Source organism: Centruroides vittatus, unplaced genomic scaffold, assembly GCF_030686945.1.
Source record: "Centruroides vittatus isolate TY-2023 unplaced genomic scaffold, ASM3068694v2 contig_864, whole genome shotgun sequence".
Classification (NCBI taxonomy): Eukaryota; Metazoa; Arthropoda; class Arachnida; order Scorpiones; family Buthidae; genus Centruroides; species Centruroides vittatus.
Window position 1 is genome coordinate 205,886 of NW_027122564.1, and position 26,710 is coordinate 232,595.

General features: G+C 33.0%; 2 protein-coding genes across 5 annotated transcripts in view; both read right to left on the reverse strand.

Annotated features, from left to right (window-relative positions):
* Positions 1 to 26,710, reverse strand: part of LOC136982824 (PH and SEC7 domain-containing protein 1-like) — a 158,441-nt gene that overhangs the window by 68,677 nt on the left and 63,054 nt on the right. For all 4 annotated transcript variants that reach the window (XM_067279351.1, XM_067279350.1, XM_067279352.1 and 1 more), the window contains exons 3-5: positions 20,804 to 22,340; positions 1,324 to 1,517; positions 1,120 to 1,178 (exon numbers count right to left, since the gene is read on the reverse strand). In XM_067279351.1, coding sequence (XP_067135452.1) covers positions 1,120 to 1,178; positions 1,324 to 1,517; positions 20,804 to 22,290 — 1,740 coding nt within the window. In that variant the 5' untranslated portion in view covers positions 22,291 to 22,340. The remainder of the gene's footprint in view (positions 1 to 1,119; positions 1,179 to 1,323; positions 1,518 to 20,803; positions 22,341 to 26,710) is intronic.
* On the reverse strand, positions 23,610 to 24,290 carry LOC136982819 (jerky protein homolog-like). Its single transcript, XM_067279344.1, has one exon. It carries the CDS (start codon positions 24,288 to 24,290, stop codon positions 23,610 to 23,612), a length of 681 nt encoding a protein of 226 aa, XP_067135445.1.

A 26,710-nucleotide genomic window follows, 5' to 3' on the forward strand; every position in this document is an offset into this window, starting at 1 on the left:
ATAATAATTGTTATAGGCTAATGTATGAAAAATGAGTTTTCTCACATCTGGTCTCTTTGGAAATAGTCACTGCATGCCACTGGTGTTTTATCCACTTTGATTCTTTTTAGTTAAAGTGAAGTGTGTAAGGTGTGTAACAAATAGATGGATAACAATGCAGATGAATAAGAATGTTTTGTTATCCAGTTGTTAATTTATTCCCTAGGTATAGTATATAATTAGATGGATAACAAAACAAAGCTAATAATGTCTGTTTCGTTATCCTTAACTGGTAATTTATTTAACTTATTTTATACAACGAAATATATGTTTACTATACTCATAGACACTTTCTCTACTGGTTCCAGAAGATTATGTTTATTGAAAAAAAAAATGAATATTTCAATCACTTTCAGAGATCTACATCAGGTTGTATATTTCCATAAATCAAATGCTCTAAAGGTTTTCTAATAATAGCATTCAATTTATGGAAACAAATATAATAACATAAAGAAGATCTCTGAAAGTTATCAAAAACATTCATTTTTTCCAATAAATGTATATGCTGGTACCAGTATAGAAGGTGTCTGTGAGTATTTATATTATTTTCCAGCTTCTGGGATTTTTTCATATGTTTTCTATTTTCTTTTTCAAATTATTCCCCCAAAAATTCAAAGCCCCCTTTTTTCATTAAATCCCCAAAATAAAACCCTTTTTCTGATGAGTTCGTTCTAGAGCATGGAGGTTAAAAAAAATCTTTGCTCTCAATACTGAAAATGGCACTGAGCGTATGTCATTTGCTTTGGCATTGCATGGCATGCAGAAAGGTTGCAAACAATATCATGTCATGTGTGGATAACAAAGTAGAAGAGTGCCAAAGATTTTTCTACATTATTTACTGAGTGAAATGGAGATTGCAGTATATGATTATCATAAGATCCAACACTCTTCTTTAAAGTAAATGATTAAATTTATAATTATTATATTATTAAGATTTCTATTAATACCTACAGAAGTAATAGAATGTTAAAATTACTGTGGAAATCTTAAGATAGTAATTTTTTATGGATTTTGTTAAATATAATTTCTTTTAGACACTAATTATATTAGTAATTAATTCTGTTAGTAAGTACCGTCTACCTCTCCATGAAGGTCTGAATTAAGTAACATCAAAGCACAGGTAAGGGTATGGGCTGCATCTGTTTTAAAAAATAACTTACTTAAGAATTTACTTTTATTATACTTTACTTTTCATCATAATAAATAATATTTATACTCAATTTTATAAGAAATTTTCAGAAATAGACTAACATAATAATTATTTCTACTTTTCAAAAAATTTACCTTGAGACCGATAAATGCCAGGATTACAGTCAAGATAACGTTTTGAGAAATGCAGCAATACTCTCTCTCTCTCCTGTGTTTCTCCAATTAAACAAAATTTTTTGAGAAATTTTCGCAGTGCTTTATCCAAGGAATCCGAAACAAAATCAAAGTACTTCAGATATTCTTCAGCAACCACTCTACTAAACTCATTACTGATATAAAAATATTATTATATTAGCTGTTTCATTTAAAAAATTATTTTTTTATAAATTAAAAATATAGAATTATTCAATAAATTTTTAAAAATAATTTTAATAACTGCTATTTTCTTGGTTCATTTTAAACATAACATAAAATTTTAAACTTATAAATAATATCACAAATAATAATTTTTAAACAACTTTATTTGTGCAGTTTCATTTTTGGAATGAAATTAATACAAATTAAGAACTTAATTTTAAGAATATTTAAATTTTTCTAAAAATTTTTTTAAGATTTAAAAATAACAATCACATAGATCTAAACAATAAATAGTATGTTAAGTTACCTACTAACTACAGTGATACCTCGGATTTCGTCGATTGTTATCGGACAAATTATCGACGAAAACTGAGGCAATTATTTCCATATAAATCAATGTAAATCCAATTAATTCATTCTAGACACTCCAAAATACATACCAAAAACACATTTTATAGAGAATTAATATAGCGTTAAATACTAAAAGCAATAAGAAATTAATATAAAAATATTAATCTAAAAGAAAGCAATGGAATTGTTTGGCAAGACACGTGGGGTAATGTCTTGTCTTGTAGAAGTTAGTTGGACATGAGCTTCTAGCATATATCGCCCCATGGTAAAGTGTAACATAATTGTCATGTAATAGTAGTTGCATGCATTTATGATGGTCATATCGTGGGAAATAATGCCTTCTGGGAGATCCGTTTAAGGGTAACTGGCCCCTATTCAGGGATTACAGACATGGAGAAAACCCAGAAAACTCCACGTGACCAGCCTGTCCTGGCAAAGCACAAACCCATAACCGAACTCCCAGTGTTCAGGGAATGGAAACATTGGCCAATAGTGGGTCATCGCAGGGTAATGCTCACAGAATGAGAAATAATGCTGCACTGAGCCGGAAAATGCATGGGTCACCCTTTGTTTTCGCAAAATTAGCAGCGAGGTCACTTGGGCACACTGAAGAAATCCGATGCTAGATTGAAATTATCTGCTAGAAAAAGTGAGTAAGGCTATAGTTTTGTCATATTGTAAACTGAGGTTTCAGTTTGAAATGATCATTACCTTATCAAAATTTGACTTAATTTAGCAGTAAGTATCTCTGTATTGTATGGTATTTATGGTATTTTACTTTTAGTCTATTGAAATATAATTATTTACTATCAAAATACTAAGAAAGTCTTAGCTGTATGTATAGGCCAATATTGTGAGGTGAAAGATAGTAAGCAAAATGCACCTTGACCTAAAAGGTCCACTATGCGCATAGATCAGTAATGCTTTACAAAAATATTTTGCAAAAACAGAGGGCATCTCTTTAAAAAGTTCAAGAACCATTGTTATAAAATAAGTATAAGAGAAACTTCCAAACTTTACAAATGAGACTTTATAGCCAGACCTTTCATTTTTTGCTAAAGCTGGGCTAAAGCCCAGAGCCATACATTCTTTAAAAAATTCTTAGCTTCAGTTCCAGATCTGTCTTCTCGTGTTTTGGGTTTAAGAGTTAATTTCTTCAGCTATTCACTTGAAAATTTCAAAGTTTTCACTTTGCAAATACTGTATTTTTTTAAAAATTTTTAAACCTTATATTTCTGATAAGCTATCAAAGATATATTCCTGATATATCCTATGTTTATTTTTTCAGAATTAAACAAAATTAATTTATATCAACTATAATTGATACCATAATATGAACAGTATTTTAGTAGCCTTTTAAAAATAATTAAATTGTTACAATGTTAATTTTGTCTTAGCTGCTACAATAATAAGTACTGTTAAATATAATCAATATCAATATATTAAGTACTTTCATAGTCTTTCTAATATAAACTGGCAATTGTAAAATCAGACTAAACCACTTTTCAATCAGGTGCAGGTGTAATGATGGTTAATAACTAGTGAATAGTAGTTATTAGTTGTTTGTTTATTGTTGACATTCTCTTTTCTATGATTTCCACCTCATTAATGACAGCTTGATATATGTGAGAATAATGATAAAATTACATATTGTTATTTGTGATGAAAAGATCTATTTCTACTGTTTACATAAAATTTATATAAAGTGATAAAACTGATTATAAATAAATTAACAAAATAAAATGGTTTGAATAATTTACTCCTATATTGAAAAACTGCATCTAAAAATTAAATGTTTGAGTGGAACCAGAGCTAGACCATGATCAAGAACTGCTGTTTCAAAGCCAAGCTTACAAGTGTCAAAAACACAAAATTGCCATTAAATAATAACATTTTTTTGTATCAATCTATTTCCATTTTATTTATTAAATAATAGTAATCATAAATGCTAAAATAAACTTTTATGTGCTTCATTATTTGATAAAGATCTAATGAACTATAATGGTCAGGCCATCCAATAATCCTAATCTCTTAATAGTGAAAATATGTTTTATCCATCTATTTACTAATTAAAAAATATTACAAATATCACTTCCTAAGCCTTTTAAATTTCCGGTACTCCAAGTTCTTTTAAAAATAACAAAAAATCTACTTTAATGGTTATAATGTGATCATCTTCAAAACAAATGTAATGTTACAAATAGAAATATCAGTTATAAATAAAATATCATATAACAAGATTTCTTAATTCCATGTATTGTAATAAATACAACAGTTAACATCTGAATAATGCTGTAATTAATTTTTTTTTGTCTATTAGTTGATAATACAGTAATATCCCGAACTTACGCGATAGGTGGGACCAAGCGATAACCGCGTAAGTCAAATTCGTGTAAGTCAGAGTATAACTTTGCATATAAATACATACAAATTATTTTTAATTGAGGCCGGAGATTAAAAAAACAAATTTAGAAAAAAAAAAGTGTGTAATAAAATCTTAGATTGTGGCTGTACGCCATATTTCTGTACATATGTATTTTAGAATTAATTAGTTTTAATAATTTTCTCTCTTTCTTAACCCTTCTTTCTAACTTTCTTTGTTCATTGTTCTGGCTTCTGGGAACTGGAGCTTCCCACTCCCCACCTACCAGGGGGTCGTGTGGAACAAAGACTTCGAGTGGAGGACGAGTCGAATCTGGGTCACGAGAGGTCACTTTTTTCTCTGGCCTGACACGAGGAAGCACGGATGAGAACAGCGAGCTCGTGAGAGGGAATTCCACGAGGGTCGAATAGAGAGCCGTGAGGTGAAGATCCGGACCGCAGAATCAAAGATACTGACAAGAATTTATCCTAAAAAGAGTTTTCTTTTAAAACGTTGACGAACCCAGAGACATGCCGAATAAACCACCAGCCGGCATCGGAGTTCAGCGAGAACAAAGGGTACCCCACTGTCCTATCAATTCTTCTCACTTCCTTATCTTTATACTTTTCTATCCTTAGGTTTAAGTTAGTTAAGGATCGCGCGGGTTTTATTAGTATTGTCGGGCAAGTAGTTGACAAGAAGGTAAGCTACTTGTGTTATTGTTACAATCGGACAGTAAGAGAAATTGGACTGAGGGAATCCAAAAAGAACTCATTTGTATATATTATTGATCGCGAAATTAAATTTGTTTTAATTGAATTCACGTGTCTGTGTATTCCTATCGCGCTTCACCCTTCACAAGATAACATACATGATGTGTTACGAATGATGCTTGAATTTAAAGATTGAGCATATTTCACAAGCTTCGAGAATTTTTTCTTTACCTTTTATAATTGTTCTGATCGTCGATTTCGTAGATCAAACTTCTTTGCCAATTCATAAATTTTCATTTTTGTATCAAAGTCTTTAATAATGTAAACTTTACATTCCAAAGATAAAGTTTTCTTTTCTTGTTTGATGCAGAAGAATCAGTTCTACTTCATTTGCATGACATAGTAGAGTCTCTCAAGTCTTCGTAGATATAACGAACACAGAAGTAAATAACAGAATAAATTGTAGCTATGCATCGATTCCGCACGATACATCTGAACATGTAAGCTGAACAATAGTGTGGGGGGAGTGAGTAATCAATAGTTGCGTGGCGCTCAGACAAAAGATGAATCATCGAGATTTGAAAATCGCGTAACTCCGGGTTCGCGTAAGTCAAGGCATTACTGTATATTATTTTAGGAACTCAGATGTTTAATGGTTATTATCTAATAACCATTAAAGCAGATTTTTCTCAAGCACTGTCAGGCAATCAAACCCATCACCAGAAGATACAAAAGTGAATCAGCTTGATAGTTAAGTCATCTAAGTATGTTTATATAACATCACATCATTGGGTAATCTACAACTGTTGACACCCATCCTAACAATCCTACCCCTACTTAGAAAATTATTCAACATGTTTCATTCACCCACATGTGCAATATTTCATACTCATCACATAAAAACTATATACAACACTTCAGGAAAAAAAAGGCAACTATAAAATAATAATAAAATCACCAAATGCAAATCACACATTTTACCCTCTTACAAAAATTCCACTTTGTGCTTTTTGTGAATCCATAATTTGGGTAATATAAATAAATATATATATTTTTAATTTTTTAATGTATTTCAATATTTTTTCAATAAACTTTTCCTTTATGACAGCAAATTGAATTGTCATTCATATTCCAGGCATGAATTAGCCACTATGGTAGTATATTTACTAAGAAAATGTTCATATTTGGTAATAAACAGAAAACTTGTATTACATTTTAAACTTCTTTATAGTTTGTTCTGTAATATCCAATTGATATGTCATTCTCATTCCAGATGCCCACTAATCAGTTATAATAACTACTTACTACAGAAATAATCATATCTGGCAAAACACTACAGATATCATTATATAACTTATCTCATAGATGGCTCCTGATGTTTGAGTGCCAACTAAGAGATAATTTGTCGGCAGTCAACATGTTAAAGCCCTAAAAACTATCTTTATGTCCTAAAATGCATCTTGTTTATGAGTCATTTCCAAGTATTTGGTAACATTCCATATTCTTTGCCATTAAATACTTCCTCTCTCAAACTCCTTTCTTATATCCACATTTTTCTTTACAATCTCCAAGTCTCTTCTCTTTATTTCTTCTAACATTCTTATGTTGTTTCACTGTACCTTGCTCCTATATTAACTGCTTCTTGACTTAATATGGTGGTGATTTTTCCTGTCCTGATGTTTGTTTTATGTTCCTCTACCCTAGTTTGTAGTGACCTTTTTGTAGTTCTCATGTATACTTTATTTTTTTTGCTCTGTCATCACTTAATAGAATAACATATACTTCTATTACTACTTTTCTTTCTCTTATTTTTCTCCTTCATCATTTCTGATCAATTCAAATAAGATACAGTTCCTTTTTTAAAAATAAGTTTTTTTTTGTCACTTTTTAGTTTTTTGTAGAAAGCTTTTTCCAACTTCCTCTTATTAATTGAGAGAGCTATTAACATAACTAATGACTGAGAGAAGAGAAATAAGGAATTGGAAACCTTGAAGAAGATAGCCCACACCCAAGGCTAACTTGTAGGTTTATAAAAAATGTTAAAAAAGGAAACAAAGATAAGGCATACAAAAAAGAAGAGAGAAAACAGTCTACATGAATTATGTAGAGTGCATTAAAGAGTTTGTGATATTCATTCTATTTATATACAATGCTTACAAAAAAATAAACAAAAACAAAAAATGCAAAAATCATTCATTGCATATTTTTAATGATGTTATAAAAAAGCAAAAAATTTCTAAAAATTAAAATTGCTAAAATAATGATTTGAAGCAGTTTTAGATCTGATTTACTAATTGGTCATACTTTATTTGCTTTTCTGTTATTTATTTATTGTTAAGTTCTATTTTTATTAATGAACAAAAATAATTTATATGAATTTTTCAATTGTTAAAATGCACAAAATACTTGATTTAATAATATTTTTGGATTTCAGATAAATATTCAAATATATTTATTACTTAAAGACATGAGTTAAGAATCTCTTGTTTTGCATTAAAATTAGTATATGCAATATTTATAAGATCAGTTTCAAATTGATACAACTACTACGTTTTTCTGAACATAGTTTTATTAAAACAACACAAGTAACTGCAAATGTAATTTTTATAGAAACATTAACAAATGATTTATATATTACATATAATAAATAGCAGTTATTTTTCAGTAAAGTGTAAAAGAAAAACAAAAAAAAAAAATGATTATTTTGCAACAATCCTTTTTAATACCCACTAAATAAACCATTTTTCAAAATAACCTTAAATACATGATTATGCATTCTTTCTACAAGCTTCTGCAATACAAAAAATGTCAGTTTCATTTCATGCAGACATAATTGCTTTCTTCAGTTTTCAATGTTATGTTTACCACTGGCTTACACAGTCCTATACTACATTTTCCAGAGGTTCTCTAGAGGGATTTAAGTCTGGTGAATTGGCTAGCCATTCCACAACATGAACTCCATTTTTCAAGAACCATTTCTATGTAGACTTAGCATGTATGGTTGCATTGTCATGCTGAGAGATCCAAAATGGTCTCAATAGGCATAAGGCTCTATTCTAACAGATGTTGTAATATATGTTGAAGATTTGAATAAACATTAAATGTAATGTAATATATTGTTGATGATTCAGATAAACAAAATGTAATTGTGTAGGTGCCAAGGTGGTGGAACGAAAAGGAGGGGAGAAATAAACAAATGGAGTGAGAGTCGCTCGAGAGAACCAGCCGGATGTAGAAGTATTTTAGTTGTGTTAATAAAGACTTGTTCGTATCATATTATCTGGTCAGTTGAGTCATTTATAATACATGGTGGCAGCGTAGAGGAAAATGTATCAGATCCCAGCGCCAGAAGTTTTTAATATTCGTCCCAAAGATTGGAGAACATGGATAGGGCGTTTTGAATGATTTCGAACAGCGTCTGGTTTCCATAATAAAGAGGAAACTGACCAGGTAAATTCTTTCATATATTTAATGGTGTAAGGAACTGAGTCCGAGCGTTATTTTTATTTTATTATTATTTTTCCATTTTATTATATTTTGTTTGGGGCTTATGCTTATTTAGGACGAAGGTTCCCCACCACTCTCTTGTTAGTAACGAAAAAAAGAAGATAAAACAACTCACGGAGAAATAAGCGCCGTAGGAAAAATCTTGCGCACTTGCGCTGCCCAGCGGAAGTAAACGGTCCGCAGAAAAAAAATGGAGGGGGGAGTCCCCACACTCACTAGTAAAGAAATACTTGATAAACTGTCTTAACATCCCAGAAAATTATGATAAATACTTTGTAAACGGTTTATAAGCTTTGTCGGAAACTTAAAGCTGCCAGAAAAGAAAATTAATGTTAGCAACTAAGTATGTAAATAAGGGGAGTAACTCAGCTGAAGTGTGACGTCACCTCACAGTATAAAACCCGTACGTTAACCGAAGAAGAGAGAGGTGATTTCCAAATCGAGGCGACTTTGAGAGCGAGGTGAATTCGAAAGCGAAGTATTTTCTGATAGAAGTCCAGATTGATAATTGGACGATCCAAGGTGTTAAAGAGGAATTCGATTGACGATTTGACGATATCGAAAGGATTGAAGAAATAGGTTCTTCGTATAGTGAGGTGACAGATAGACGTTTAATTAGTAAGAGATTTTGTTCATAGTTTCTAAGTATTTGATTTGTCGAATTTTCAAAGGGGAATTAATATTAAGTTAAGCTAAGTAGCTGAGTTTATTGTCGGGTTGACTTGTTGATTTTCGTTAATAAATTTTGTTTGGATTATTGACATTTGTACGTAGTACATTCTAGTTACTAATTAAATATATTTGAACTTTTTGATTTGACTTGATATTTATCGTTATTATTACTAATTTTTCGGTGCACGCTTAAAAGCCCAGGCCTGGCAAACTAATCTCGAATCTGCATAAAGTACCCGTTAGGTTAACGGAAGTTTTACCGACCGCAGTTAGTGTCGGTTTCCTAAGATACTAAAAATAGTACTTTACAACGGGACAAAAAGTCAAGGAAATTTTGGCGTCATTTAGTCTCCCAGAGGAGGATAGAAATGACTATTCAAAAGTTAAGGCGGCATTCGAAAAATACTTCGTCCTAACTAAAAATGTTATCTACGAAAGATATAAATTCTACTCTCAGTTTCAAGAGGAAGGAGAAACAGTGGAGAATTTTGTAACCTCATTATATAGTCTGATTAAAACGTATGATTTCCCTGCTTCGTTTCAAGATGAAATGATTAGGGACAGAATAGTTTGCGGCATTAGAGACAAAAAGGTTTTGGAACGTTTGCAACTTGAAATGGAACTAACTCTGGATAAAGCAATAAACACTGCGAGACAGGCTGAAACAGTAAAAAAGCAACAAGAAGCTTTTAAGAACAATTCCGGGAATAACATATAATGGCATTACGCAAAACTACATGTAGGAAGAATGTATTTTCAAAGCCGGAAGCTACCGACAATTCGTTTACCGGAAACAAAACTTCAAATTCCCGTTATTGGTGTGGAAAAACGGTGAAACATACTAAACTAAATTGCTCTGCATGTAAGGCAGTCTGTAATAAGTGCAAAAAAGTAGGTCATTATGCAAATTCCTAAGATACTAAAAATAGTACTTTACAACGGGACAAAAAGTCGAGGAAATTTTGGCGAAGCTGTAAAGCTGTAAAGCTAAAGTGGGTATAAATGAAGTAGGAGAACCTAAGCAAAGTTCATTTCTAGGACATGTTAAAGGGTCAAGTAATATAAACAATAGCGTTAAGAGACAGCTTAACCAGTGGAATGCAAACATTTTCGGTGGGAGACATTCCTTTAAATTTCAAGATTGACACAGAGGCAGATGTCACAGTTATACCACCTGAGACATATAACAGAGTGCTATCTTGTGTTAAATTACAAGAAACAAATAGATCTATACACGGCCCTGGAAAGAAAACCCTGGATGTTGTGGGAGTGTTTACGGAGAAGCTAAGAAATAAGAGATTCCACATCCAAGAAGACATATATGTTATAGATAAACTAGAACACTCCTTGTTGAGTGGTAAAGCGAGTGAACAGTTAAATCTTGTGAAAAGAGTACAGGAACTAAACTCTACTTTTGACCCATTTAAAGAATTCCTGAATCTATTTCAGGGAATTGGAAAAGTACAGAAACCTTATCACATTAAACTTAAACTGAAAGCAAAACCTTATGCTCTGGCAGTTCCTTGGAAAGTACCATTGCCCTTGAGAGATAAGCTCAAGAAAACTTTGGATGATATGGTAAATAGGGAATAATTGAGGCAGTAGATGAACCTGCAGAATGGTGTGCTCCAATGGTTTTGGTTCTGAAGAAATCAGGTGTAATAAGAATTTGCGTCGATCTATCTAAATTGAATGAGAACATTGAGAGAGAGAATACTTTCCAATGCATCGGTCGATTATACACTCAGCCAACTTCATAACGCAAAAATCTTTAGTATTATTGATGCTAATACAAAGTTTTGGCAGATTGCATTGGATTCATTGAATCAATGGTCAAAAACTTCAAAAGTCATTACTTGAAATCTGAATCGCATGATCACTATTTGATGCTGCTGGCAATGAGATCTGCACCATTAGAGAATGGCTATAGTCTGGCAGAACTGTTAATGAGCCGAAGATTGAGAACACCCCTGCCATCAAGCAATCAACAATTGATACTCGTTTGATTGATTTCACTTCAGTAAGAAAGAAGGAAAAGGGGAAGACATAAACAGAAAACCTATTTTGATTGATGCCACGGGGTAAAAACTCTTCCACATTTGAAGATAGGACAGCCAGTCTGGGTGTCAGATATGTGAACATATGGAAAGGTAAAGGGAGCTCACCATACTCCATGATCTTACATTATCGAAACTCCCAGTGGCACGTTCCACAGGAACAGAATACATTTACACCCATTGTCTATTCCCCAGTCACTCTCCCAGGAAGACGAACCACAAATCATCGATGACGATAATTCGATTGGATCGTCCAATCAAAATACTCCCAAGAAAGAAACACCTCCCAGGACGAAGAATGGGACAGGATCCAGGAATAAGAAACTTTATGAAGCAACACCAGAAATCATAGAAAACTCCTCACTGGGTGAAGAGAACCTTTCCAAAACCCATAGTGGCAGACCGGTACAAATCCCAAGACCATATCTGGATTACCAGCAGTAAAAGAAAAGGGGAAGATGTAATATATGTTGATGATTTGAATAAACATTAAATGTAATCGTGTAGGTGCCGAGGTGGTGGAATGAAAAGGAGAGGAGAAATAAACAAACGAGAGTCGTTCTAGAGAACCAGCCAGATGTAGAAGTGTTTTGGTTGTGTTAATAAAGAATTGTTCGTATCATATTATCTGGTCAGTTGAGTCGTTTATAATACAGATGTTGGTAGTCAATAGCTTTCATTCAACCTGTAGGGAATACAATTTGTTTCACCACTATAACCAAAGCCCCACACCATCACCGATCTTCCTCCCTGTTGTCACTTGCAGATCTGTTTCTGTATTCTATCATATCTGTAAAATGTCAAGCCATTGGAACTGTCCATCTAGGTTGAATTTCCTCTCAATGCTAAAATTGATGCTCCTCTATTCATTCCTTCAAGATATGTATTCTTTGCCCAGGCCACTTTTCTGTTTTTGTGTTGTTCTTTAAGTCAAGATTGTTTTTTCTTTTTGCACTTTAAGATTTTACTACAGTTGACAACTCTTGATAAGATAGATTTATAGAATATGACCAATACTTGTTGCTGTTTCTCTAGATGATAAACCTTCAAGGAAAAATTAAAAATCTGTAATTTTCCTTTTCCCAAAGTGCATTTTCTTGACATCACTATAAGAAGCATGGAACAACAATTTCACACTACAGTACTGTACATCTAAACCCATCCTACTACCATGTTTTGATATCAGCATATTCACATAATCCATTCAAGTTTGAAATAGCAGGCTTTAGATCATTAATAAAAAGGGAAAACACTTACACATCCAATTATAAAACTAAGAAGGAGGAACTGAATTAAATCAAAACCATAGTGATATAACAGGGATACAACTCCAACATCATATAGGACCATATTGAGAAGAAGAAAACACAATCAGACATAAAAGAAGTGAAAGTTCAACAGTATAAAATTGTAACATACAACAAACAATTAGTGCATGGTTACAGAGATTGCTGAAACTAACAATATATCATTAGCCATCAAAATGAGTCCAACCATGTTACTTAAGAATAACAACAACACCCTTGTCAGAAGCAATCTTCCAGGCATATATTCCATCCCTTTAACAGACGATAAAATAGGCAAGAGGCTACAGTAAATTGGAGCCACCACAAGATCATTATATTGATGCCTCCAAGACCATTTAACATCCATTGAAAACAAAACTACCGTAGCTCTTTTCACCTTTGAACATCCACATGTTCATCCACACCTGTCTAGACCAGGCAGAGCTTTTATGGATGGAAAAATCACATATCTGAAAAGAAATGAAATATATAAAGCTATAAAGAAGGACTCCAGACTACAAGGGCTCATCAACTACAAAGACAACAATTCCCTGGTACAGGCCTGAGGAGTCTTATTTGAGCTCCAGAATACCACCCGCAAGGCCAAGCACATAACAGTCACAGCTGACCAATGAGAATGCAATCTTTAATGTTTAAACAATTCCAGTGCATGTGATAGTCCAAGTTTCAAAAGAAGAAAGCATTCCATCTTAAATGTTGTTCTATGTTTGAAAGATGGCCATAATCTGATGAGGGTGACTTCTTTAAAGCTGCCGAATGGCATTTGCAACTTCATATTGATATTGTTCTCTGTCTAGCTCTGTGTGTAGAATTTGTGCTGTTGTCACGTGAAGCCAGGTGTTGATGCTGTCTAGCCAGGCTGTTTTCAGTCTGCCTGGGCATTTCTTGTCTTCAATCCTGCCCTCCAGGATGAGTGGCAGTAGATGGTATTTTTGGTGGTTCCTAGTGATGTGGCCTAGGTATTTGCATTTCCTGCTGATGAAGGTTTTGATCAGGTCCTGGTCTATGTGCATGTCTTGCAGGATTGCATTGGTTATCTTGGCCGTCCACGGGATTTTCAACATTCTTCGGTAGAGCCACATTTCGAAGGCCTGGAGCTTTTTTGTAGTAGCTGATGTTATAGTCCAGGTTTCTTCTACACCATAGAACAGGATTGGGCAGATGTAGCATTTCAATGTGCATAATTTAAGCATGATGTTTAAGCTTCTGTCGGTAAGGAGTGTTTTCCATTTGGTGAATGCCTGCCTGGCTTGTTTGATTCTTCCCTTGAAAACTTCATGATAGCAAGGAAAATAAACCACGGCCCTGAGTCTTGGTGTCCCGTAAATGGGACGGGTTGCTAAGAATCTCCAAGCTTGCATCGAAGGGTGACTTAAGCCTACTGAAAACATTTGTTTTTCTTTACAAACCATTCAATGTATGCTGGAGTTTGGGTACATAATATAGATTTACTAGTTTATTCAGCTATAGTTTTGGTGTTAAATTAGTGGGGTGGAGAAAAGAAAAAGGGAGAAACATTTATAAGAAGCTACAAAGCAAGTACTAAAAACTGACAGAGCTTTCCTCAGTTATCTTCTAAATATGGAACTGATCAACATTTCTTTCATTTCCAGTTTCATTATCCATATCTAGCTTTTAGTGTGCTGCCCATTTTTAACAAATATTTAACAATAACATTTTTTAGCAAATTGCAAAACAAAATACTAACTTCACAGAATCATTATACCTATATTTATATAAAATGGCTATAAATAGCACTTTCTTGTTTTACCTAGTAAAGGCTAGATGATTGTCATGGTCAGACTATCCAATAGTTTGCTGGTTTCTGAATAATCTGTTTGAACAGTTGCTGCTGTCAATGAACCAGGTTCTACTGATAACAAGTGGAGCTGAGAACGTGATTCAATTTCTATTTTAAAGACTTTTTCTGCAAATCTAAATTACTAAGCAAAAATGATTGGCAATTTATATTTAGACTCAGAAACTGATTTAGATTTAATCTTCAGTCTGAAGAATTCAGTATAAATAAATTTAGGACAAATAGTATTATTGTTAATTGTCTACTTGGACTTTACTTATTAATAGGACTTTATACTGGTGTTTAAAGATTGGCACATACGTGCAATAAGGGGTAATTATGCAAATTCTGCAGTCGCAGAACACTGCAATAGTTATGGGTGCCAAATCGACAAAAATACTATAAAAATTAAGAAAAAAGAATCAAATAATTACAAACGTCAATTATACGAACATTTAAACATAAAGAAAGAAAGAAATAGAATAAACAATAATTTGGGTCGTATAATCCACCAATCCTGGAGCACCATACTTGATGACATTTATAAAAAAGTATAGTTAATAGTCTCCTTATCATAACGCTGTTGAATGGTGGCAAACGAAACCTTGATGTGAGTTTTTTAAATTTCTTACATGATGATGTTAGATTTTAATAATTTACAGCCTTTATTTACTTTATTTATTTAATTTTAATTATACAGTGAAATGTTTAATTGTAAAACGAAAAATATCCATTTATACTCGGGATTGGAATATGTATTTACAGTAAGTTTTAAAATTATATTTTATTACTAAGAAATTTTAAGTTATACAGTAACTTATTTGTTTTGTTGTTGTTACTTTTTAGTGTTTGATAGTAATACTGCTGATGAGGGGCATGCTAGCCCGAAACACGTATAATATGTGTACAGAAATTATTACTACAGGTGATATAATAAAGAAATTTTGTTTTTCCTGAACTAACTCTCATTACTGTGCCAATCTTTAAACACCAGTATAAAGTCCTATTACTAAATAAAGTCCAAGTAGACAATTAACAATAATATTAGAATTTAAGGACAGTAAGGCTTTTACAATTAGGACAAATAGATTTGGCATGTTATCTGAAAAATCCAACCAGTTAAGAAAAAACATTCATTATATCTGGAGAAAGGACTATGTAGATTTTTTGGCATTGATTCTCTTCAACTTGGAACAAGTGGATAAAAGTTTTAATTTACACCAACACCACCACCACCACCACCAAACTTCCAAAACTGAAATAACATCTGAGTGGTTTTGGCTCTGCTTCTTGTTCTTGTGAAATCCACGTTATTGCCATCCTTGCTGGTTATTTGGAGAATTGATGAACAGTGCTGAGTGATTCACAATGGAATATAACACAAAATTATGTTCTCGTCACCCGTGTTTATTTACTTTGCAGGATTCCTTTACACTTCCGACACTCCTCGTTTTTACAATAATAACCCTTTCCACATATAATTCCGGCAGATGCTCGGATAGGATCGTTATGCGACCTCGCGACAAAAGAATATTCAGCGCGTTACAAAATATAAGGACTAAGACTAATTACTTAAAACTACTTATATGACTAAAAAAGATAGGGAAGAAAAGATAGACAATAGGATAGTTGGAAGTATGATAGAAAAGAATGGGTACCCAAAGTGTCGACGATCTTGGGGTGATGGTTGCGAATACTAGATTGATAATTTTCAGTGTTGTTGATTTTGGACGTCTCTCCAATCCTCCCAATAAAGTTTTTCGAAGTTCCTATATCAGAATATACTTCGGATTTCTCACGAACGTTGGCTTAGGCTTACCGTCCTTTGTCCTCCAGTTGATGCTAGAACAACCTGGAGGTCTTCACAATACGTCCTGTCCCTTTGACGTCTCAGTCAAAAAGTGCTCTCTCCTCCTCCACTTAGCCCCCAGGCTACCACCTCTTCTTTGTATTCTAATTAGGTCACCCCCATTTGAACAGGGAAGGGTTAGGGAAGACAGAAGTTTCTAGAAAAAGATGGACAAAAGAACTAACGAAGAGGAAGAAAATGGACTAAATACTAAGAGTAATATATACAAAAATATACAAATACGTAGCCACCCTTGCTGGTTATTTGGAGAATTGATGAACAGTGCTAGGATAAAAAATTCTTAGACTAGAAAAATTTAGGATGTGTTAACAGAGACCTAAACATCATCATCATCTTGATTCCTGCCATGCTTATGAGAAATGGCTTGAAAAGAAAACAATGAACAAAAAGTAGAAAACCAAGTAAAACAACTGATAGAATACTAGAGAAAACTCTTGAATTACACTATTAATGTCACTGTGAGATTATATAAAGTACAAACAAGTCGACATGGAGAACTTTAGTGATTTCTTTGATGGGACAAATTGATAACAAACATGCTTGATAGAGCAGACACTTAGAAGGGGGAATCCATTTATCTCAATAGGGACTAGACAAAGATAACTATCCAAATTAACAAGATAACTCTTTAATTTTTCCTTGGAACATACAATACATCCAGGGAAACACACAGGAACGTACAGAGCCCAACAATCCAATCTACCAAATAGCGTTAACACACAATTCTCCCGACAAATAATATGCTATCACAATTCCTGTAATGTGCAGACATAAAACATACCGACAATGAGTTTAAAATGTACTTCTTCTTTACTTCTCATCAGACAGGAAACAGTTTGATAACAAAATCTTCCCACTGACCTCATTGCACAGTCTTTACTTTCTGGCTTCCAGACTATTTTCACACACACATTCACACACCACTACTACTTCGTTTCACCTTCTTCCTCCTCTCTTCACTTCCGTCCTTACTTCTCCCCGAGACAACCCTCTAATAAATCTCCCACCCTAGGTTACACACCCAGATTTACACAACTCCTCTCCACCGAGTCGGACCCACCATGTGATGAAGAGGGGGCAGGAAAAGACGTAAGGCACATCACATTAACTCTAGCATCATGCAATCTAGCAATTTGAGGCCACAAAGAAAACTTGCTCAGTACAAACTAAGGCAACTTTTTGTCAATCATAAAGTTATTAAGCAAGTACAGTTTGGTGCTGGAAAACTTACTAAAAGTCCTAAAAATATTGTGAAATATATAAGCTCACACTGAATATATAAAGTTTCACATGGACTTCTTTACTTTTGAGGAAGCAAAAGCAACAAAGAAATGGGAGAAACAGATTTTTGCTTATTTTGAGAAAACAACCTAGATGTGAGAAAACACAGAGGACTTTGTTTTGACAAAGCTGCCAGTATTTCTGACATGCATTATAAAGTTAAAACAAGAATCAGTATCATCCAAAGCCTGGCAAGTTATTATGCAGCCCATATTTTAAACCTAGTCTTAAATGATTCTGTAAAAAACAAAGAAATATGAATGTCCTATGAAATGCTTGAAAAAATACGCAGAAGAATGGGCAGCACTTAAATCAGAATGCTCCCTACCTATTTTCCTATAGAGGTTTTGCCCTACCAAATGACTGCATCAAAGTCCTTTGTTTCCTGTGCTTGATCTATTGAAAATTTTGACTCCAACTGCAATGACTGGCTGATCATCACAAGAGAAAGAGAGAGAAAGCAGCCAGTTTAAAAATAACTAATATATTTAATGCCATTATTATAATTATTTTAGAGGCAAAGCATTGTCCAGTTAAAACCACAATATTAAAGATGTTACAGTCTCACAAGCAATAAGCTAGCAAAGCAGCAATTCTCCTTAAAAATCCTCTTGACAACATGGAGAAGCTTTGATAAGGTTACAGAAGTCATTGCATACATGTGCAATGATTGGAGAATTGAGCCTCACTTCAAGTTGAAGAGAGTATCAAGAGTAAAAAATGCTTTGGTGAACTGATCCAAGACAAAAGAATAAGCTGTCAGAAAAGAAGAAGTAGTTGACAAGTCAACTACTTCTAAACTCAAGTGTTTAATATTATACTTGTGGGAAAATAAGCCTTTTTTTTTTTCTTGGTCAGAAGAAAAAAACACGAACAAACAAAAAAAACGAAGCGGAAACTTTAATTATCGCAGAAAAATATCTACAGGTTCTTTTCTCAGATGCCAGAATATCTTCCATCCCGACAGATGGAAACAATCGTATGAAAGAACACGGTGGTACATACAAAATCCCGAATATATATGTTACGCAACAAAACAGAAATAATTAAAATTAATCTTACGCTAATTATTAAACTATAAAAAATACGAATAAAGATAAAACTAAGACTAATATTAAACTATAATAAGAGAATAGGGGACAGGAAGGAAAAGTAAGAAATTAGATAGGGGTACCCAGTGTTGGTTCTTGAGATCTTCGAAAAACAGCCCTTTTCTTTGTAATGTCCATAGTGAAAGTTTTACACAAAGGAACAAGGGTATTTCCTTTGTTTCTTTCCGTTCAATGACTTGTTGACAGTTTGGATTCAATAATTTACCGTTGACTTCTCGAATCTATCACAGAGATCCTTATTCAGTCTACCTTATTCAGTCTACCTTTCTTTCTTCTGCACACTGCCAACAATGTACCAGAAGCTGGTCTCCTTCCTTTCTCTCTAGAGTCCAATTTTCGTCTGTGTCTGGTTTACGACCCTCCTGTCCTCTGGTATCATACTCGTCCCCTCAGGAGTCGCGCACCCTTTCTTTGTCTTAGGGGATACCCGCTGACCATAAAAGGAAAGGAATTTCGAAGACATTCCAAAGAGGGAAGACAATTGATAAAGAAAAGAAAGGGGAGAAAAGCACGTGAAGTGAAATAAAACTAAGAAATAAAATATATAAATTATATACAAATACATGGCGTACAGCCACACTTGATATTATCACCATCCAGTTGAAAGAAAGTCCAGTTGACCAGCATAAATGAGATTATCAAAATTTTATCAACACGTCTAACAATTTTGTGAATGTTGTTTCTTGATACTTGATAGACGATTTTAATAAAAGTAATAAAATATGTAATAAATAATTTAAAAAATATACATATGTTTTAGAATCATACTTTACATTAAAATGCTACATGTTGTCTTATTCAGTATTAAGACTAATTTTATGATCAGTAAATATTACTTACAGAGGAGGCTATATTGCTTCATCGAAACTCACAATGTTTAGGACCTGATGAATCTGATGAACATCAGTTGCTACACCAATGAGCTCATGTAACACTCTGTATCATGATTCATTGATGCAATGTCTGATGCAAGGTCTGAATGTGCCAACAGACCTAATTTAAGTGAAAACAGGTATTCTGATTTCTGCTTAATCCACAAGGAATTTTCTGCATATCAGTACCAGTGGTAGTAGTATATGAAGTTATTATAAGACTTCTGATCTAGATAGGGAAGGAGCCCACTCTTAACCGTTTATCTCTGGACCTACTGTCCTAAAATTATGCCATTGATCTCCAGTGTAATGTCACAATTTGCTTGTCTAAGCCTTCTTATAAAGTTTGCTGATCATTATTGAATCATTTGCTCCATTGTTTAACTATAGGTAAGGAAATGCAATGTTCTTCATCAACTGCTAACATCAGTAAATGAAGTTTTGCTGTGTAACACCTTCTACTGTCAAAAATCTGACAACACCATGCTCTTCCATGCACTGTCTGGAGCATACATGGCAAAGCAGATCCTTCTCTGAACTGCTATCACAGATGTTCTACAGAATACAACTACACAAACCTCCCTTGAAAAGTTGCATCACAAATGGCACTATCACATACACACAACATATGACTTGAGCAAAACCATTCACTAGTGGGGAGGGTGGCTCACTTTCATTTGCCATGCTCTAATATTGAAAAAGCTCTATCAACACTGCTTTTAGATATAAAACAATACTGTTTTAGAATAAAATTTCTTAATTTCATATTGCAGAAAATATAACACTATCTATTAATATAATTAATAGCAATAGTAGTAACATATTTATAAATAGCAATATATTTACCTATAATTCCATAATTCCAAATTAAAATTTAGATAATCATATATTAATTCATTACCCTATTATTCTAAAATTACTCTTTATAATTTGATGACACATTAATATAGTTTAACTTAATGATCATATTTTTAATATTAAATACATATTGTTGTAAATTATTATAATGTAACCAGGTGGCACTCTGTTTTTTGTTTTGATGTGGAAAAAACAAAAGAATTTTGGAACAACTGAAATTTGCCATTTTGTAAGCCTCTTAAAGTTTCTTTGAAAATAAACACTCTCTGTCTTTCCCATAAACATATAAATAATAAATTTGCTTGTTTGAGAAAGAAATCATAAAATTTTAAAATTTCTGTTATATTACCTGGATGAAATTCAAATAAGGTAATTTAACTGAAACTTATTGTATTTTTATTTGAAGAAAATAAAAATAATAATTAATTATTTTAAATCACACTGTGTTAAATTAAATAATGTATATAAAACAATATAATTCAAAAAGGTTTTACATACTTTTTACTGAGATGTCTTGATACATCAGATTTCTTAAATCCTTCCAAATTATATAAACGCTTTGCCAAACGATATGCTGAGGGCATATCAACAGCTTTTGGACTATAATGAAAACTATGCAAGCTTTCAATATCTGATTCATCATCTGTTGTAGTTGGAGATATGCTTTTTGTTGTTTCATCTTCAGCAGCAAAAGATTCTTCATCATGGCTTTCCATTAATTCTTCATATGGCACTTCATCTAAGGTGCTTTCTGATCCAAAAGAAGTTGGACTACCTAAACTGCAATCTAAGTGATCAGGCCATTGAAAATTTTCAATACACAATGTAAGACCCCCATTAGGTATTTCAGAATGTCTTCTATTATTTTCAACATGTGTTTGCGTAACACCATATTCATCACTAACAATAATATTTATACCTTCTGATACAGATTTCCTTATAGAAGGAACAGTTTCACATTTTACTGAAAACTGATCATTAATTTTATAATTATTTAGATTTGTTTTGTTTTCACAACTTTCAGATACATGTCCATTTTTTATAGATTCTTGATCAGAATCACTATCTGGTAACTGCTCTATTTCTTCACAACTGCTGATTGTGGACACCAAATCACTAGTACATTCACCTTCACTACTATCCTCTCTTTCCAAATCTTTTCTTATTGTTGTGGATTCTGATGTAATACTCCCTGAAACAGATGTTTTACTATAATGTTCTGATCTCTCCAGATTGGAATGTGAGCTACTACTTCTGCTGCTTTCAGGCTTTGAAGGAGAAATAATTTCTCCTGATGAAGATGACAAACTTTCTGGTGGAGGTGAAGGAGAAAGAGGTTTACAATCTTCACTATCTTCAGAGTTTCTTATAGAGGAACCACAGGTCCAGGTTACTCGATCAAAAACAGGATTATCCTGTTTGGTATCCAAAAGTGTATTTAAAGATGATGCCATTTCATCTTCAATATCAATGCTTACTGCAGTTAATGATGCTTTTTGTAAATGATCTTCACTCTTAGAAGTTCTAACATAGACACCACTGTAAGAAAAATGACCTTTTTTGTCACTTATGGGGCTATTAAAAGGAGATGTTTCACGTACTGCCCTAACACGTGATCTATGTTCAGATTCTTCAGGGCTAGCAGGAGTTGAACAATGACCAAAAGAAATGTTATGTACCCTATTATTTTTCAATAATACAGGCGAATGATGAGATGTTTTACCATTAAATTTGATAAAAAAATCTCCAGTCATCATGACTGTCTCAAATCTTTGTTGAGTCTGCCAGGTTTGAGGCTTTTCAGTTCTAATACTTCCAGACTCTGGACAACTTTGACGACGAACATTATACCTAGTGGAAGAAGGTAGTACATCATCATCATCATCTTTATTTTCATTGTTGCTAATTCTTGCTAATGAATGTTGATGGTCACCATCTGCCATAGCATGATGGTCACCATGATCAACAGAATGAACAGTTTCCATTTCACATTAAACCATTATATACTTTTGAATCTTTCCCTTGTCTTCTAACACTGAAATGATAAAATGAGCAATTATAAATATATATTTTTTAATTATAATCAGATAATAAAATTATTATAAACACATAATAAAAATCTCAGACTAAAAATTCAATTTCTTAAAACAGAAATAAAATAAAACTTCTTTTGGCATGCATTTCCAAAACATGTTCTAAAAGAAGTTCAGTAATAGGTACATAATCAAATAATTGCCTTAAATAATCAGTCTATAAATCCGCTACTTAATGATTGAATACTAAGTAATTTCTTACTTTAGAGATAGATGTTAGGTGCTGTCTTTTATCTAAATTAATAATTATAATTTTAATAATTTATTAAATAATCTTAAAATCATCTGGAATAAAAGAATTGTTGGAGAACTTGTTGAACTGATAAATCTGGCTTCATCTCCACCGACTGACTCTGTAGTTCCTTGATAAACACATTTAGAATTGAAATTAATTCTGTAAGTTCACTCATTTTATATACTTTTTATCCTCATTGTATCCATAAAATAAATGACTCTTGTTAACATATATAATTAATTTTATTATAATCAAATGCAAATTTGTGCCTCCAAGTCTAAGTGTCATCACAGCTAATGCACAACTGCCCAGAGACATAGGAACATGACAAAGGTTAAAGGTACAGGTCGCCTAACTAGGTCAAGGACAACTCAGTGTGACTTATCCCCTGGAGGTTTACATACATAAACAGTTTCCCATACAGCCTTTTTGTTAGTACTCTCAGCATAATTTTAACAGTGTGTGAAATCAAACTTATTGTTCTATAGTATTCACATCTTGCTGTTTTTTTCATTTTCTCTATAGGGATCATTATTACTTTTAGGAAGTCTTTTGGCCATTTCCTTTATTATATATCAAGTTACAAAGTATCTTTAATACAGTGGATCCCCCGATATAACGGGCACGTTGGGCGGGAAACAACACCCGCATTATAAGGTGAACCACGTTATACCAAGCGGCGCGGTGGCGAACACAATAAATTTACTCAGAATGATTTGAGCTATATACTGAAACATCCCATCAACTACATACATATTATGTATTTTAATAAAAAAACCAATTTGTTCATTAAGTGCTTTATTAAAATTCACACAACATAGTTATACATCTTAATAAATACAGTAGATACTGTATATGTATTATTTTATTTACATACATAAAGTACGCTTGAAAATACAGTACTGTATGTAAAAACAAACACTATCTATAACTTGGCTAAAATCTATGTATTCGACATCGTTTCAATTACAAAACATCACTTTAAAAAGTGAGTAAGTTTTGTTTGTTTGCATTTTGATAACTTCTGTATCATTTCCCTTTTGAAAGATGCTAATTGCAACAATCTGACACTGTTAATATTTTCTTGTGATTCAGCCCATTTTATAACAGTTTCTATGACTGTTATTGCTTCTTTGGTTGGTGGCGGTATATTAGCTATCCCACTGGCACTTTCATCATCATCTTCCGTTTCTTCTTGACAATCTTTGTCACTGCAAATGGATTCGATAATCATTTCATCAGTTATATTCTGACAAATATCTTCTATAGCATCCACATCTAACCAATCAGTCAAAGAATCATTAGTTATTTCTAGCTCATTCAATATTTCCTGGATTCGAGAAATTTCAGCCTCAGTGAAGATATTATCTGAAGCTGAATCTGAATGTGTTGGGGTTCGGTCGAGTTCAACTTGATTATTAGATTCATTTAATTTTTTCCAACAGTTTCTAATTGTCTCTGATGTGACTGTCTGCCAGGCAAGTCCAATACTGTAGGACATGTCTTTGAGATCCATTTTTTTTAAAAATATGTTGACATCAATGTCTGATGCTAATAATGACTTCATCATTTCTCTTCGGTAATTTGTTTTGAAAGCACTAATAATGCCTTGATCTAAAGGTTGTATAAGAGCAGTAGTATTTTTTAGAAGATACATTACTTTTATTTTACCATCATCAGATACAAGGTTATCAGCCGGTGGATGAGCTGGGCAATTATCTAAGAGAAGCAAAGCTTTTGGGTCTAGACTCAATCCTCTCAGAAATTTTTGCACAGGCGGAACAAAGGAATTGTGAAACCAGCTTTATTTACACAAAATAAAGCTGTTATCCTTTCCTTGCTTAGTTTTAATCCTGCCTTTTGTAGGTTACTTTTTAGATCTAAGGTTTGACTTGGCAACATTCTGTTATATAATGCAGTCTCATCACAGTTATAAACTTGTGCATCAGTATACCTTTCTTTCTTAATGAAAATTGTGAACTGTTTGGAAAATTCTGTAGCGCCTTCAATATCACTAGACCAGAGGTGGCGAACCCATGGCACGTAAGAGAAATCATCTGGCACGTAATGTATCATATGATTTCTGTCCTTTTCAATCATCCTTTCTGTTTATCACCTGATCATCCTTTATTCAATCAGATTTTTTACACTTATTCGAATTAAAGCGTATTCGTTTAATTTCTTTAAATATCATTATTCGAAGTCCAAGACTTTGGCACACATTAACATCTTTAAAGCTAAGTATGCTTACAATATGGCACACGGACTCAAAAAGGTTTGCCATCCCTGCACTAGACTTTGCTTCACCATAAATGAAAATTTGGTAGATGCCATATCATTTTTGCCAACGCCACAACCAACCGTCAGAAGCCTTAAAATCTCCACCTGCTTTTAAGCTTACATGGAATTTTTCACCCTGCAACTTTAAAGCAGTTCCAGATACGGGAATACCTTCTCTTCTTTTTTTTTGCACAAACCATGCATAGAGGCAATTGTCAACATTTTGATTTTTTGTCTTGTTTTTTTGAGTAAGCCCAGCATCTTGGTCAAGCTTATCAACAAATGATTTCAGTTTTGTCTCCTCTGCCATCCAACCCCTTACAGTTCCTTCAGGTATGCCATATTCTCTTATGTTTGCTTTCGAAACTCTGCTCTTTACTTTAGCAATAGTGTCAAGCTTTTCTTTCACACTGTAAGCTTTTCTTTTACTCATCATGCATACAATAATTAAACACTATTCAAAATACATGCAGGAACCCAATACATACACAATTACTCAATACGCAGTAACAATAAAATGTGCTACTCACTAACATCGCACGGCCTGTATAAATGTGTTTGAGCTAATCACGTCGCGAACATCGCCCGCGCTATAACTGAGCGTGCAGTATAGCGAGCAGTGCTGTAACAAGGGTCCACTGTATTTTCATTACCCATATGTTTGAAATTTCTATTGGGATGTTATTGGTTCCCACAGCTTTTCCATTCTTCATTTTTTTTTTTTTTTTTTGCTTTCACAATTTTCTATTTCCTTTTGGGGATAGACAAGGAATATATAGGAGTCACCAGTGGCGTGTCATCATTGGAAGCGGTGGAAGCACTGTTTCCTTTGTATTTTCTAAAATATAAATTCATATTGGGAGATTATTTTCATATTTGAACGTACTTTGAATTAATTAAAATTAATATATTATAACCACATTTTGTATCTTATTATAAATTTCTATACTACATATGGAAAAAAAAACGATAAGATTGCTATTGTATATTCGAATATCAGTGGTGAAATGGAAGCACTGTATTGTCAAAACTGGGTCAGCTTCCAAGCAGCCAGATTATAGGCATTTGCGCATGCGCTTTACAGAGCACCAACCTCACCCAGTTTAGCTGATGGAAGCTACACACATATAACGCTTTGAACGATTCTATCCCTTAGCCACTGGGTAGGGAGCTACTAAGTAAATTGTTTAAGATTTAAAAAGTAAAGAATATTCAATGTTATTTTTATGTTTGTTTCTTTGCAAAGTTATATTTAATTATAATTTTCTTTTAATTATACTATAATTATATTGATAGATTTTCAGACATAAAATCTTTAGAATTTTTATCACTTTTAGATGTTAATAATTTTAATATTATGAAAAACAATTTTTCCAAGCCTGTTTTAATTTTTTAAATTAAGTAAATTTTATGGAATATTTTTTGATTTATCTAAATTACGTAGCAAATCGCAATATTTATATTCATGTCCAGACTATATTGACAAGTAACTCTTAGACATAAAAAGTATTATAATTAATGATGATCCAAACAAAGATGTACTAAAAGAATTATATGATTTAATATCATTAATTTTTATGGTACCATCTACCAGTGGGTCTGCTGAGCGCAGTTTTTCGACCACGAAGCAAATTCATACATTGGCCAGGAACACTCGGTCGGAGGAAAAATTGTGGTCACTAGCGTTGCTTTCGATAGAAAGAGAGCTTTCAAATACGTTGATGGAGTCAATGACCAGCGACTTTTATGATAAAGTAATTAACGACTTTGTGGAAAAAATCACCGAATAGAGTTAGT